The 15017-nt window shown below is 40.0% G+C and overlaps 1 protein-coding gene across 1 annotated transcript in view; it reads right to left on the reverse strand.

The window, feature by feature from the left end:
* Positions 1–1384: 1384 nt before the first annotated feature.
* rnf216 (ring finger protein 216) overlaps positions 1385–15017 on the reverse strand; it is a 191603-nt gene continuing 177970 nt past the window's right edge. Inside the window, exons 16-17 of the mRNA XM_048552721.2 lie at positions 8778–8847; positions 1385–2007 (exon numbers count right to left, since the gene is read on the reverse strand). Coding sequence (XP_048408678.1) covers positions 1526–2007; positions 8778–8847 — 552 coding nt within the window. The 3' untranslated portion in view covers positions 1385–1525. The remainder of the gene's footprint in view (positions 2008–8777; positions 8848–15017) is intronic.

The raw sequence follows: 15017 nt of genomic DNA on the forward strand, positions 1-15017 counted from the left end.
TCTAACATTATTTGCAATTTAACCCTTGGAGTCCTGGTATTATTCTGGCAAATTCTGTGTTAAGCTCCATGAAACACATCTTTCCTGAGATGCTCACAGAATTTCAGGTGTTCTCAGTTCAGCTAATCCTATGACTTTTATTTTTTTGTGCGGTGCCAGTTGAGGGACTATTAATCATTAGCCATCAAATAATGTTTACATGATTATTAGGTCAGAATCCTTACGGTGTGGAAGCAGACCATTTGATCCATCAAGTTCATTCCAATCCTCCAAAGAGCACCCCACTCAGATCTTCCCACTACTCTAGCCTTGCATTTCCCATGGCTACTCCACCTAGCCTGCACATCCCTGGAAACTACGGGCAATTTAGCGTGGCCAATCCACCTAGCCTGCAATGATTTGCACTGTGGGAGGCAACCAGAGGACCCAGAGGAAACATGGAGAGAATGTGCAACCTCCACACAGACAGTCATCTGAGGTAGAAATCGAACCCGGGTCCCTGGGGCTGTGAGGCAGTGGTGCTATCCACTGAGCCACTGTGCAGTTCTGAGAATACTAAGCATTCTCCGTTTGTGATCGTCTAAGATTGTTCCGTGCTGGGTTAATCAGGGATGGAACCAAAGACCTTCTTAGTTCTATGTGGATTTTAGAAGCTATACTTGCCCACAAAGCCATCAGGGGAGCTCAGCACATTAGATTCTGTATCCACATTCAACAATTATGTGAATAGAACCAATGCTTTAAGAGCATGTTTAGAAGGTTCGGTTTTAATCAAGTTAGGGATGTTAGCATCATAGGCACAGTCAGCATTTCTTGCTCAACCTTAACTGCCCTTGAGAACACTTGCTGCACCACTTCAGAGGGCAGTTAAAAGACAGGCACATTACTGTTGATGCCACAAGTACACCAGAGTGGGTAAGGATGTCAGAATTCTTTCCCTAAAAGGCCATAAACTTAATAGGTTTTTCTGCCAGACAACCTGGTAGTTTCATATACACAGTTATTGAGACTAGCTGTTTACTCTAAACTTATTAATTAAATGAATGTTAAATTCCGTGATAAGGTTTACACCCATTTACTGCAGCATTGGTCTGGCTTCTAGATTATGAGGCAGTAACATTGTCACTTACGCTACCATTCTTTTTTAATGATCGCCTTCAAGCACATTGGATTTCTGACACTAGATGGATGTGTGATCTGCGTTAATCCACTTCCAGTCACGGCACTGTGACCAACAAACTCTGACTGGTGAATTGGAAGTAAACACCAGGCCTTGAAATCAAATTGAGGACTTCCTGTTTGTAAAGCAAACATTTTATTAATTCTTCATACGTACCCAAGTAAAATTTTGTTCTTTTTCTGAAAAACAGAACAAAAATCTGTCTTTTGCAAGAAAAAAAGTATGGTTTATTTGATCAGTATTTACACAGTAAATCTATCTGTGGCCTTTCATTTAAACATTCAGCAAACAGCAAACACCAAAGGTCTCTTTGGCTCAAAAGAAAGTCTACAGGGGCAATGCTGGTCATCGAAGGTTACGCTGCTCTGGTCCCGGTACAAAGTTGAACATCATATGGTTCTGTGGTGGCTGGTAAACCGGCGGCACATTTGGGTGTCCATGGGGACCGTCACGATGATGGTGTGGCGGATGATGGTGGTGTGGAGGCTCAGGAGGATGATGATGGTGACGATGGTGATAGTGATGATGGTGGCGGTGACGCCGGTGGTAGGGCTGCGGGCCAAAGTGCATTGGGTACTCATGCTCAAAATTAATATGCTGCAGAGCGTCAAAGTTGAAGTGAAAATAGGGAGGCGGTGGAAAGGGGACCTGCAGATGAGGGGGCACAGCTGGGATAGGGGGAAACTCGGGTATCATTGGCGCTGGTCGAGGAAGGTCATTGCGGTTGAAATTCACTCCAGGATGCACTGCTTGACCTCTTTCTTCAATTCTTGCATTCTTGGGAGGAGGATCCTCTGGAGGAGGCCCAATTCTTTTCACAGCTTGCTCTAAAGTAGGTATGACCAAAGCAGAAAATTTGTTACTCTATTAGAAAGCAGGCATTCGCAGGAGAATACATGGTCAGAGTTAGAGCTTTCAGGCTAGATATTTTATCAGCTTCAGAATCCCTCAAATAAACTTTACATCCCCTGCAAACTGAAATTGCTCTTGTTACGAGATAAACAAACAATACATTGATCCTGCATCATGACGAAGAGAGTGAGAGAGTGCATTTGTGATATTTCATGACCCCTCTGGATCTCCCAAAATTTAGTGACTGAGAGGTTACAAAATAAAAGCGGGGAGAAAAAGAACAGCCACGAGTCACCATTCGGATAGGAATCATCATGAGGGGGAATGGGTTTAAAGTACCACAGTCAGTTTCAGGAGCTTGAAAAAAGCAGGACTTCTGAAATTATAATTTTTGTATTATTCATGCATTCGTGAATATATGAATAACTGTATAAGGCCAGGGCAGTTGGAGGAACATGAAGCAGGAAGGGTTTTGGACCGCTGGGACACTGGGCTAGCAAGTGCTTGTTCACAGTAGAAAGGCATCCATTGTGAGCTCAGGATATGTTTTTTGTGGGACAGTTAACTAATGTTGTGGAGAAATGGTTTAAAAAAAATTGGCAACAGAATTAGAACCAGGATGAAACATGAAAGAAAAGAACCAATGAGGTTGAAGAGAGGCGAACAACACTAGAGAACAGTTCAGAAATTGAACGGTTCAGAAGGGGTCAAATACAGGGCAGGCCAAGATGTGTTCTGGACTACATACATGTAAATACACGAAGCATGGTGAATAAAGTTGGTGAGTTGCAGGAATATAGGGCCACAAGGGACTGATGTAGTGCAACAAGAGATCTAGCTCAAGCAAGACGCTTAGGAGCTTTATGTGGCTATACAATATTCAGGAAAGATAGGGAAGAAAAAAATGGTAGGTAATAACATTAATCAAATAAAGTATAACAGAATTGGAAAGTAATGATGCAGTTGAGGGACCAGGGGCTCTTTAATCAAAATTAGACAATATAGGAAGAAGCAATTCTGCTACTGGCTGCATACTATAGATCATCCGATTCTGAGAGTTTGGAGCACTTGTAGGTAAATTCTAGAAAGTAGTGAGAATGGAGAACTTCGATTACCTTATTACAGAACAGGGCAGTAACAGTATAATGGGAAAAAGGGAGGAATTTCTGAAATGTATACATGACATCTTTCTTCATCAGTGCATTTCTACCCTAACAGAAGCAGTGCTAGATCTAGTTGAAGGGTGGAGTGTGCAAGTGGACTATGTTTCAGTGATCATATCACCAGGTTTGGAATGAATATGAAAAGGACAATTTACAAGTAGGGGTAAAAATACTTAACTGGAGGAGACTAAGACTTGAAAAAACATCTGACACAGATGGATTAGAGAGTTTGATGAGAGTAGCATGTCTGATATACATATAAACTTTGAAAAGGCATTTAACATTAATAGGTAATAATAGGTCTATTAGCAAAATTAAAGCCCATAGATGAAACTGACATGGTTACAACACTGGTTAAGGGAGAGGAAAGGACTAGTAATGGGGAATCCATCATTTTTCAGGCAGTCAGGAGGCATAATGTGGTGTTCCCAGGGGGTCAGCATTAGGAACTCTGCTCCTTTTGATGCTTAAAAGTTGGAAATGTAGTAAACAGTAAGAAGAATAGTAACAGATGTTGGTAAGATGTAAGACAGACAAGTGGAATGGCAGACATATGGCAGATGCAATTTAATACCAAGAAATGTGAAGTGAGCCATTTGGTGCAAGGACAGGAGAGGCAATGCAAGAACAGAAAGAATTAGGACAAGAGAAGGCCATTTGATCCCCCAAGTCTGCTTCCATAAAATTAAATTTGATCCAATCATGGCCTCAACTTCACTTTTCTGTTGCACCTGAAAACTCTTCACTCACTTTAAGATCAAATATCTAACTCTGTTTTGAGTCTATTCAACGACTCAGCCTCCCCTATTCTGAAGTAGAGAATTCCAAATTAAATAATCAGAGGAAATTTCTCAACTCTCTCTGAATGAGAGACTATTTACTCTGAAACTGTGCACCTAAGTGGCTCAGGGTTGGCACTGTTGCCTCACTGTGCCAGGGACTTGGGTTCAATTGCACCCTGGGGTGACTGTCTGTGTGGTATTCTGTGTCTGTATTGGTTACCCCCTCCGGTGCTCCAGTTCCCTCCACAGTCCAAAGATGAGGGGATTAGATGGATTGACCATCCTAAATTGCTCATAGTGTCCAGGGATGTGCATGCTAGGTGTGTGAGCCATGAGAAATGCGGGCTAACAGGGATAGGATAGGGCATGGGGGTTTGGATGGGTGGAATGCTCTTTGGAGGGTCAATGTAGACTCTGGGCTGAATGGCCTGTTTCCATATGGTAAGGGCTCCATAATTGCCTGACAAGGGGCTACATTCTCTTTGCATTATTTAGCCAATCTGAGTATATTTTAATAAGATCACCCTTCATTCTTCTAAACTCCAAACAGTATACACACAACCTGATCAACCTATCTTCATGAGGCAACTCCTTCAATTCCAGCAATCAAGCTCGTGAACCCAAATACATTTGTCAAAAATTATTTTCCTTTCATAAAAGAATCCTGACTCTGCTTGACTATATTCTAAATACCCCTAATAACAGATTCCAGCAACTTCCTTCTGACATAACAAGTTGAAGCGCTGGATGAACACAGCAGGCCAAGCAGCATCAGATGAGCAGGAAGGCTGACGTTTCGGGCCTAGACCCTTCTTCCGTCAGGTTAGCTGCCTTATTGTGTTCATTCTCACTCCTTTGTGGAGTTTGAGCATTAAGTTTGCATTTCTCCAATTCTCCTGGGACTTTCTATTGATTTGAGGAATTTTTGAAGATCATGCTCAATACGGTTAATATGTCTGCATTCTAGACACTACTTTTAAGACCTCAAATGCAAGGCAGTGTCAAGGGGCTTACCAGCTTTTAGTTTTAGCAGTTTCCCATTTACCTTGTAAGAAAATAACAATAACAATAGGTCATTTGGCCCCTTGAACCTCTTTTGTTGTTTTATGACATGTTGGCTGCTTTGGGACCTAACCACAAATGGACCTGTCTTTGGTCCATATCCCTTAATAGCTTTGCTTAATAAGAAAAAAACCTCAGATTTAAAACTAACAATTGTCCTAACATCAACTGTCTTTTGTGAAAGAGTTCCAAACCACATTTTGTGTGTAGAAATGCTTTGTAACATATCTTCTGAATGGTCTATCCCTAATTTTCAGACTGTGTATCCTAGTTCTTGAATCTCCAAGCTGTGGAAATAGTTTATCTATCTCTCCTGTTTTTACCTGTTAATATTCTGAAGACTTTGATCAGATTGCCCTTGGTCTTTTAATTCTAGAGAAAACATATAATCCGTCCATATAATTGCCAAATTTTAAGTATCATTCTTGTAAAACTAAATGGTGCACTCTTCAAGGCCAATGGGTGTGGTGACCAGATCTGCTCACAGTACTCCAAGTGGGGCCTATCCAGTGATATTGATTGTTTTAAGTTCTGTCGATTTTTGAGAACTTTTGGGATAACTTAATTGCCTTCCTGCGTAAAGACAGATACAAAGTTTTTGTTTGTCTCTACCATTCCCTTGTTGCTATGAAACACTAGTTAGTCTTAGATGGGAAATCTGTTCAATTCTGGGCACCACACTAGAATTATGTAAAATCCTTCCAGTGGGCGCAGAAAATTTATATTGGAATAGGTGAAGCCCTCATTCCTGGAACTATGTGCAGAGACTGAAGAGTCTGAGGTTGTCTCCTTGGGGCACAGAAGTCTAAATCAGGTATGGGTTAATGGAGTAAACACTTTCATTTCCGGAAAGATCATCAACCACAGAAAGTAGATTGAAGGTGACTGGCAAAAGAACCAGAGGCAACGTCATTATTTTTAAACACTGATGACTTGTACTATATTGCCTGAAAGGGTGGTGGAAGTTGATTCAGTCGTATCTTTCAAAGACGAATTGGATAAATAGTTGAAGAGCACAAATACCCAAAGACATTTACTGCAGAGAAGTGATCATGGGATAGAAAAAGGCAGTGGGAGTAACTGGGTCTCTCTTTCAAACTGCTGGAACAGTCATGTTAGGTTGAATGGCTTCTGTCTGAACTGTAGGGTTCCGACAGTTTAATTATTTCTGAAGTACATTTACTGTTATATTGCACATAGCAAGGCTCCCCTTAGCTGTAATGTTGTGGTCAGATCACCAGTCTTTTTAAGTGTTGATTAAGGGCTCAAAATTGGCCTGGATACAGGAGACGTTTTCCACTCTTTCACAATTGTAGCAAAGAATGTTTATTGCCCATTTGAGAGGCTAGAGAGGGGATTAGTGTCTGATCTGAAAGACAGTACTTCTAACAGCATGACTCTCCCCAGCACAGCACTGAGCGCCTAGTTCAAATTATATGCTCGAATTTCTTAATAAGGGCTTGAACTCAATCTTCTGATCCTAAGTTAAGCGGTTTTCTTTACAGTTCATGAGTGAAAAACTTTCAGACATATGATTGCAAAATTTAATGACTGTAATCATTAAATTGCCTAGTTCTCTTAGAAGCAAACTCACGGTACACGGATAAACAGCAAGTGTAAATTCCCCTACACCCCTCGGCAAAAGTTTTATAAAACGCCAATTACTTTCCATCTAAACAAGGTTTTTTTTAAGAACAGAAGCCCAGTTACTACTGTTATTTTTCTTTGGTAATGCAGATTTAAACATGGAAAAATTACTGGCCAGAGACTATGTTACACAAATATACCCTGCTCATCTGTTACTCCAAGGTAAAACTCCTACTCATCAATCTATCAAACTAATCAGTCAGACTGACTAGTCAATCACAGAGAGCTCTAGCTTGTCAGTGCCTGCCGACCCCCATCCTCTGTATTCAAGCTGTCTGAAGTCGACATTATCTCAGGTTGAGGATGTAGCCTTTAATACTTGACTAGGAGGCCCTTCAGAATGCTGCCCAATTTTACTACCATCGCACACTTCAGCTGGTGTAAGTGCACAAAATTCCTGTAAGACAGCAGATAGTTTTCAATCAAATACGGGATGTTCAAATAAATAAATTAGTTCTGAGACGATTAAGGAATGTCTCAAATAATCTTCTGGCCCACTCTTCTGAAAAGCAGAATACCAAAACGCAATGACTTTGAACTGATAGTTTCAACTGGCTGGATAATTCTGGAATTAGTACTTACACAGCTCATTAAAAAAAGTTCAAAAATTCACCTTTAATGTTTAATCAAAATGGAGCATTAGGGCAAATAAATGCACCAATTCCTTCACATAGCATTGGACAAATTATCAACACTTTTATCTCTGCAATAGAAATTTTAGCTCATATCTCGTGCTGTTGGGGTACTATCCTGATTTTCCTTGACTTCCTTCAAGGATCGTCTAATGTGTAATTATCTTCAATCACCATAAAGATCAGAAATTCACTGCATACTGATCTTACAAAGTTCTATCCTTTCAACAATGAAAGCAAAATCAAAAATAATTTCTATACGACAGTCAATCAAATAAAACACATCATAGTGGGGCAGTATTTTGAGATAGTATGCTCCTTGAAACAAGTATTAATATCCATCATCCAACAAAGTAAAAAGATAGGGAAAAACACACAATTGCTCAAATTACGGGCATTGTGAACTACAAAGGCTGAAACAGTTAAATTTGGATTTGCAGAAAGTGGTTTTTGATTGTTAGAGCATCTTACAATTTATTGTATTCATTAGTTGACATGGCAGGCTTGCTAGCACTGTTAGTACAACTGATGTGATGGTGCAAAATAAGCTTATTTACCACAGATTCAACATTTAAAGTAGTGTACTTCTGCTTCAGATTATTTAAAACTGAATGACACCACATTCCTTTGCACTATAATTTCTGTAACTTCACTGAGTATTAATTGATCATTGAAAAGAATTTAATTGAAATGCAAGTTGATGGAAAAGTTAAATTCTGCCTAAACTTTGGTGTTTAAGTTAATCACAATCTGGCAATTTTGTTAGCAAAACCTGTAACATCCGTTTAGGTACTTTGGTCAGGAATCAAACCTACTGGTGCTTCTCATAAGTCAGACAAGCCGACCAAGATTGGCTCGAGAAGAGATACTCAAATAGAGTCATACAGTTCTACAGTGGGGAAACAGGCCCATTCGGCTCAACAAGCACACAGTGACTCTCCAAAGAGCATCCCACCCACAAACATTCCCCTACCCTTCCCTGCAATCCTGTACTTCCAATTGCTAACGCACCTAACCTACACATCCCTAAACACTTTGAGCAAATTTGCATGGCCAGTTGACCTAGTCTGCACATCTTTGAACGGTGGTAGGGAACCTGATCACCCAGCAGAAACCCATGCAGACACAGGGAGAAGGTGCAAACTCCACACAGACAAGTCACTCGAGGCTGGAATCAAACTGTGAGGCAGCAGTGCTAACCACTGAGCCACTGTGCCACCTGTGTCAGGGAACTTTATACCATTCAATTATCTATGAAATTGTCACTCTTGTTCTGCCGCTACAAATTCAAATTGAACCAAAAATAATTACAACCCAAAACACCCACCACAAGGGGGAAAAATATACAAAGGTTATGCAGACAGGGTGAAGTGTGGTAGGCTGCTTGTGTGAAACAGCAACGCCAACAGGAGTTGGGCCAAGAGACATGTTTTGGTGCTGTAATTTCCATATAACTCACCTCCAATCCTTTTCTTTTGTTCATTTTCAGCTTCACTTTGAATCTCTCGGATGAGTCTCTCGTCATCTTCCTGCCAGAAAATTGAGGTCATTATTGATGGCAGCAGTATTGACATAGTTACAACACATTCAAAATTATTGTAGCATTTTGTGATGGATTAGTTGGTACAAGCACCTTGTAGATAAGGTCAGAAGATTCCAACCGTCTGTTGGCAGACATTCTCTTTTCTCTGCTGTTGTCACATACTTTGTGAGAAGTAACATTCCTAATGGATACTACCTGCCTGTCAGAGTCAGGAGTCAATGAAATCCTCAGAAGCATCATTTCATACCCCATTCCATTCTCACCTAAATGGCTCAGCTTATAAACCCAGCACGAGGCTTGTGTGAAGCTAGAAATTAAGGTGGATCAAAAGAAAGAGGCAGATAGCTAGAAAAACATGCTAGCATTCATACAGTGCATTGCAGCACTTTATAAGTGTCCTTTATAGCCAATTACGTACTTTAAGTGCAGTCACTATTACAATTTGGCAACATGAGAACAGGCAGAGTAAAGTCCCCAATGCCAAAATCATTCCCTCAATAATTCAGCCAGAACCTTCTATTACTAAACAACAATCTGGTTAGAGGCCAATAGTATTTTTAGAGAAATCCAAACACTTCAATTTAACTGATAGAAATACACCACAAGACCTCACTTAAAATATTTAATGGTATAGACGAGAATCAAACAAAACAGGTTGTGGTGATTGGGACCAGGTGGACCTCATTGACTAAGGTCTTACATTGGGGTTATTAACCTGGGCCAAACAGGAAAGCATCGGCTGACCAATAGAACCAGGGGATTAGAATCTCCTTGGTTCAGGGGACTGACTCCGAGCTGGCTGCAGTGTACAGTGCACAAGTAAATAAAGGGTGATTTGGTGATTTTTGGACATGGGTCTCTGTGCAGTTAGTTCAAAGCTCTATTAAGTATCAATATGGTTTAAGTACAACTATTCATGTACTTGTACTTGGGTTTACTTTCCCCAAGAGTAATCAATCTTTAAGTTATTTACTTTTGCAAATAATTATGGTCACAGTATTCAGGAGAATTCTTCTCAACTCCAATAATCAGAGAAAATCCTTTCTTTTCCATCCCTTGACTACAGATGTGTTAATCTTACTTTTCAAGCTCTGCTTGCTACTTTTTTTGGTCACAAGGCCTTGAAAGGACCACAGTAGATTCTTCTGTTTATTTCAAACCAGGCAATCTTCAGGATCCTGTTCCTTCAAAAATTCAAACAGAGATCAAGATTCACCTGCCTGACGTAAGTATTTAGTCTGCTTACAATGCAGGTGTCTCTAACTGTCATCGACTTTGGCTAGCTTCCTTACAGTCACCTGCAAATCACAAATACCAAAAGGCAACTAACTCTTAGCGCGCACACACAAAAAACTGACAGAAAACTTTCCTAAGTTCCCCACATTTCCAGTGAAGTAGCATGCTCTGGGATGCGCTTAGATTGACCCTCATTTATAATTTTTTTGATGTGATAATATAAATAGGTTGTACAACTTTTCAGGATTTATTAAATGCTTTTAAGCAAACTTAGCTCTAATTCGGCAAACAAAAACATCTTTCTAGCATGCCCTTGCTCTTGCAAGCACTGCAAATGTCATTTCTCTAGTTGCTCAATTAAGAAAGCCCATCTGTTATTTTATAGATCACTCTCTTCGGTTTTGTTCCAACTATGTTTTGTTTTTAAAAAAAAACCTTCTCTTGACCTGCCATTTCTTGGTGTGCTCTGGCAATCTTTAAAACCTAGCATTTTAATTACCTTTCCTTTATACCTGTAAACGTCAGATGCAAAAATCACCTCAAATTATTAACTATACACGTTCACTGGTGACACACATCCCAATGTTAGGACAAAAGATAAAAATGAAAATGCAACAATCAAATTAATGCTGAGCTCCAGCAGATTAATGGTATGAAAGGCTGATACTTGTCGCGCCAACTTTCCTTTCCAGCACTCAACTCCACAACCAACACATGTTTGCTGAGGGAGACAGGAAAAGGAAACTAAACAAAAATCCATTTGTTTTGGAACCATTGCTAATGTAATTGGAATCAGTTCATTTCTGGGCAACAGTATTGAGGGGGCATTACTGTCACAGCAACCCAGTAATGTGGACATGGGTGGAGCAGATTGCAATCAGGCCTTGGGTGCTGCAACCAGACACATTTAGTTTCATTCCCTTGGAAATGGGAGACTGGGATGTCCAAACTGTACGAATCACAATAGATTATTCACTCAAATAGGGAATTATTAACAACTCCTTAACCAAAGAGTGGCAAGAATGTGGCACTTTACAATAGGGAGTGGTTGAAACAAATAACACCGATTTGCATTTGAGCAGAAGACAGACAAGCATGTGATGGAGAACAAAATAGAGGATTAAACTGACAGATTTAGATAAAATAGCAGCATGAATAGTAGTAAAATCTGGTTAGTGCAAAGTCTGTTTCTATGCAGATGATATGTGTGTATTCCACTCACCTGGAGGATAAAATTATCAGAACATTTAGTCACTTAAGATACACTCAATCCTTATTATCTGCTGACTTGTTACCCACGGATCCACATACTTTCCAGGTGGGCCCCAGAGCTCATTCTGAATTTTTCCTACTGTCTTCTCCAGTTCTACATGCAGTCTGCCATGGTAAGCACAGCACATGGAGGCACATAGGAATGGGATCTGCACTTTTTTATTATACGTGGGAAGTCCGTAACAAGGACAGGTTGGAGAGAAATACATATTCCTTTTCATAAATCCTTTGGTGAGACTAACCAAGTGACAATGGAAGTTGGTGTTATCAAATCAGGATGGCAATGACTCATGAGGTGGCAGAGGACAGAAAGGAAAAAGTGAAAACGGATATGAACCAAACTGCTTGACTTCTTTGTTTAGAAACTTTTCCTATTGTCTAAATAATATAATTGTGAAAGGCAATTGGCAAAATGCACTGCACAAGAAAATACTTGAATTGGTAATTAAATTTGTATGGAAAGTGTATCCTGAACAATAAACTGTCACTGCTACAGGATAATTGAACAGGATGACACCAGTCTGAGTGTACTTATTGTTTTGAACGACAGTCACACTGTGAAAATGAGAACCAACTTTGAATTTTAAATTGGTTAAGTGATTGAATGCTGTTGAGAGAATGCAATAATCAGACTGAATAATGGAAGTGTCTCGGGAATTGTCTATTTCTGCTTATTTTGTACAGACTTGTAACAAATTTGCTTCCTCCCAAAATCACCTAAATAGGGTACATATTAACATGCATTTATAATTTTGTCAATTAAATCATGCATTGCAGACATGTTCCTCTCGGTTAGGATCTTTCGCATTAGATCTGCGAAGAATATAAACTTAAAACAAAATACTGGCAACCTCAAACAGTTGCCGGACTTGCATTAGAACTTTCCTAAATGTTGCACAGTTAACTACTCTTCCAGCCTTAAATTTGATGCCTGCTCAATGGAAGCTGAAAGGCTGAAGATTAAAACGGCCCCTATTAGGATGTACTGACATTGCGTCCAAGCCAAAAGTTACAGATATTCAATATCCACAGAGTGACTGGCAATGTCATAGAAGTGCTGAGCGGATTGCTGAAGAATGATATTTTAACTTCAATGGTGGATAGAGGTTGGAATAAATTTATCTTGAGGTTCCACAAGCTGCTGTGGTCGGTGCCAAATGTACAGGCTTTCCTTCTCTAACTCAGATGAAGAAGTACCTGTTTTAGCTTCTGCTTCCGATATGGTGGCAAAATTAAGGATGATAAGTTTTCATGAAGGATTTCTGTAATCATGACATGTCACAAAACTGCAGTTAAAGCACCTAATCAATAATGCAGTTTTTTAAAAATTCATGTCTTGCTTCAGAAGGTCTAGGATTTTTGCAGTGTGGTTTGAATAATCAATTTGATTTTCTGTTCTTCAGAACAATTTTCAGTAGGGGGGGCCATCTTACACACCATTCCTGTGCTAGCTCTTTGCAAATGCAACTCGAAATAGTGATTTGGCTGTGCTCTGTCACTAAATACTTGTGTCATCTTCTGCTTCAAAATGTTTAGGTATTTTATGCTCCCTAACAACTCATGCAAGTGGAACTAAACCAAGAAAAATAAAAATGAACACGCTGCTCACGATATGTGAGCTTCAAATGCTACATGCAATTCATCACCAGATGCCTCACGCCTTCCTGAACCACTTTGCAACATAAAATATATTAGTTTCAACTTCAGTCTGGTGCTGCACTTTTTTGTTTTAAAGTTCCGTCATTAGTCAGTAAGGGTTGGAAACATGTTTATTCACAGGAATATGTCCAAACTTAAATCAGTACCATGCTGATAAATAGTTGACTGGAGGAAGGAAATATATCACTCCACTCAAATTTAAACATGTCTTGTGATTTGTGCAAGATATATTAAATGGCTAATTTTTGCAGAGTATAACAAAGTGTGAAGCTGGATGAACACAGCAGGCCAAGCAGCATGTCAGGAGCACAAAACTTTTGTGTTCATCCACCTTCACACTTCGTTATCTTGGATTCTCCAGCATCTGCAGTTCCCATTATCTCTGATCACAATTTTTGCAGAGTGTTTGGTTTCGTTGTTGCACATTCCTAATTGCCGTTGAATTAAATAACTTGCTTGCCCTTTTGAAGGCAGTGAAGAGTCAACCCTATTGCAGTTGGTCTGGAGTTTTCTTATATTAGATTAGATATGATTCCCTACAGTGTGTAAACAGGCCATTCGGCCCAACAAGTCCACACTGCCCCTTGCAGCATCCCACTCAGACCCATCCTCCTATAACCCACAGATTTCCGAACACTATGGGCAATTTAGCACGGCCGATCCACCTAGCCTGCACATTTTTGGACTGTGGGAGGAAACTGGAGCACCCGGAGGAAACCCACGCAGACACGGGGAGAATGTGCAAACTCCACACAGGCAGTCGCCCGAGGCAGGAATCAAACCCGGGTCCCTGGCACTGACAGGCTGCAGTGCTAACCACTGAGCTGCCCGGTTATTACATGTAGGTCAGCCAGGTATAGAAGACAGATTTCCTTCCTTAACTTTTGATTGCAGATTTATTAATTAAACGCATTTACTTTACACTAGCTGTCACGAATGGATCTGAAACAGCGTGGAAGGGAGCAATGGACACTGGGTTTCTAGATTACTAGCCTAGTAACATTACCGCTCTGAGATAATAGGAACTGCAGATGCTGGAGAATCCAGGATAACAAAGTGTGAAGCTGGATGAACACAGCAGGCCAAGCAGCACCTCAGGAGCACAAAAGCTGACGTTTTGGGCCTAGACCCTTCATCAGAGAGTGATGAAGGGTATATGCCTGAAATGTCAGCTTTTGTGCTCCTGAGATGCTGCTTGGCCTGCTGTGTTCATCCAGCTTCACACTTTGTTAACATTACTGCTCTGTCGCTGTTTCTACTTTCAGGAAAAAAAATGACATTACTTATTGTTCGTTTTCACAAAAGAGTTGCAAGTCATTTGTTATAGTTTACTACACATAGTAAAGTGCAACAATTTGGCTGCCCTCTCTTCCTAAATATGACAGATTGTGATGAACAAACTGACTTTTGAAATTTCTAGCAATCCTTTTAAAAGCAAGGTCCAGTTAAAAGTATAAAATGTGAATCTTTGGATATGGTTGTTGCCAATTGGAAATGTGAAAACTCTTGTAATTAAAATAACTAGACTTGATTTAATAAAATATAATTCAAAAAGGTGGTTACAATAACACTTTTAAAAATTGCCAAATTTATCATCTTTGACATTTGACAGAGTTTACTGAATTTATCGAGTCACTTTCGCCATGGCATCATGGCCAGCCCATTCTAGATCAGATGTGGTGCTTCTGTGTTGCTTCCTCCTCAAATCATCTTACCCCCCCATTCTCTAAATTGCATATTCTGCATTTTTTGCATGATTGTTTGTACATTAGTAACATCCCATGATTTGCTGATGAAACTATATAGAACATTACATGTGACTAGACATATTTCCAGGTCTTTCTCTCTGTCATCCATCAACCTAATCCATTCAGCATAAGCATGATCTTTGAATGGTTTGTTGAGGCACTTAATCTCTATTGCTGATGTAATATCATGGGTAAGTATGTTCTTGCCTCTGTCCGATAACCAAACAGCAGAAACTGTTGA

This window comes from Stegostoma tigrinum, chromosome 23 (assembly GCF_030684315.1).
Source record: "Stegostoma tigrinum isolate sSteTig4 chromosome 23, sSteTig4.hap1, whole genome shotgun sequence".
NCBI classification, from domain to species: domain Eukaryota; kingdom Metazoa; phylum Chordata; class Chondrichthyes; order Orectolobiformes; family Stegostomatidae; genus Stegostoma; species Stegostoma tigrinum.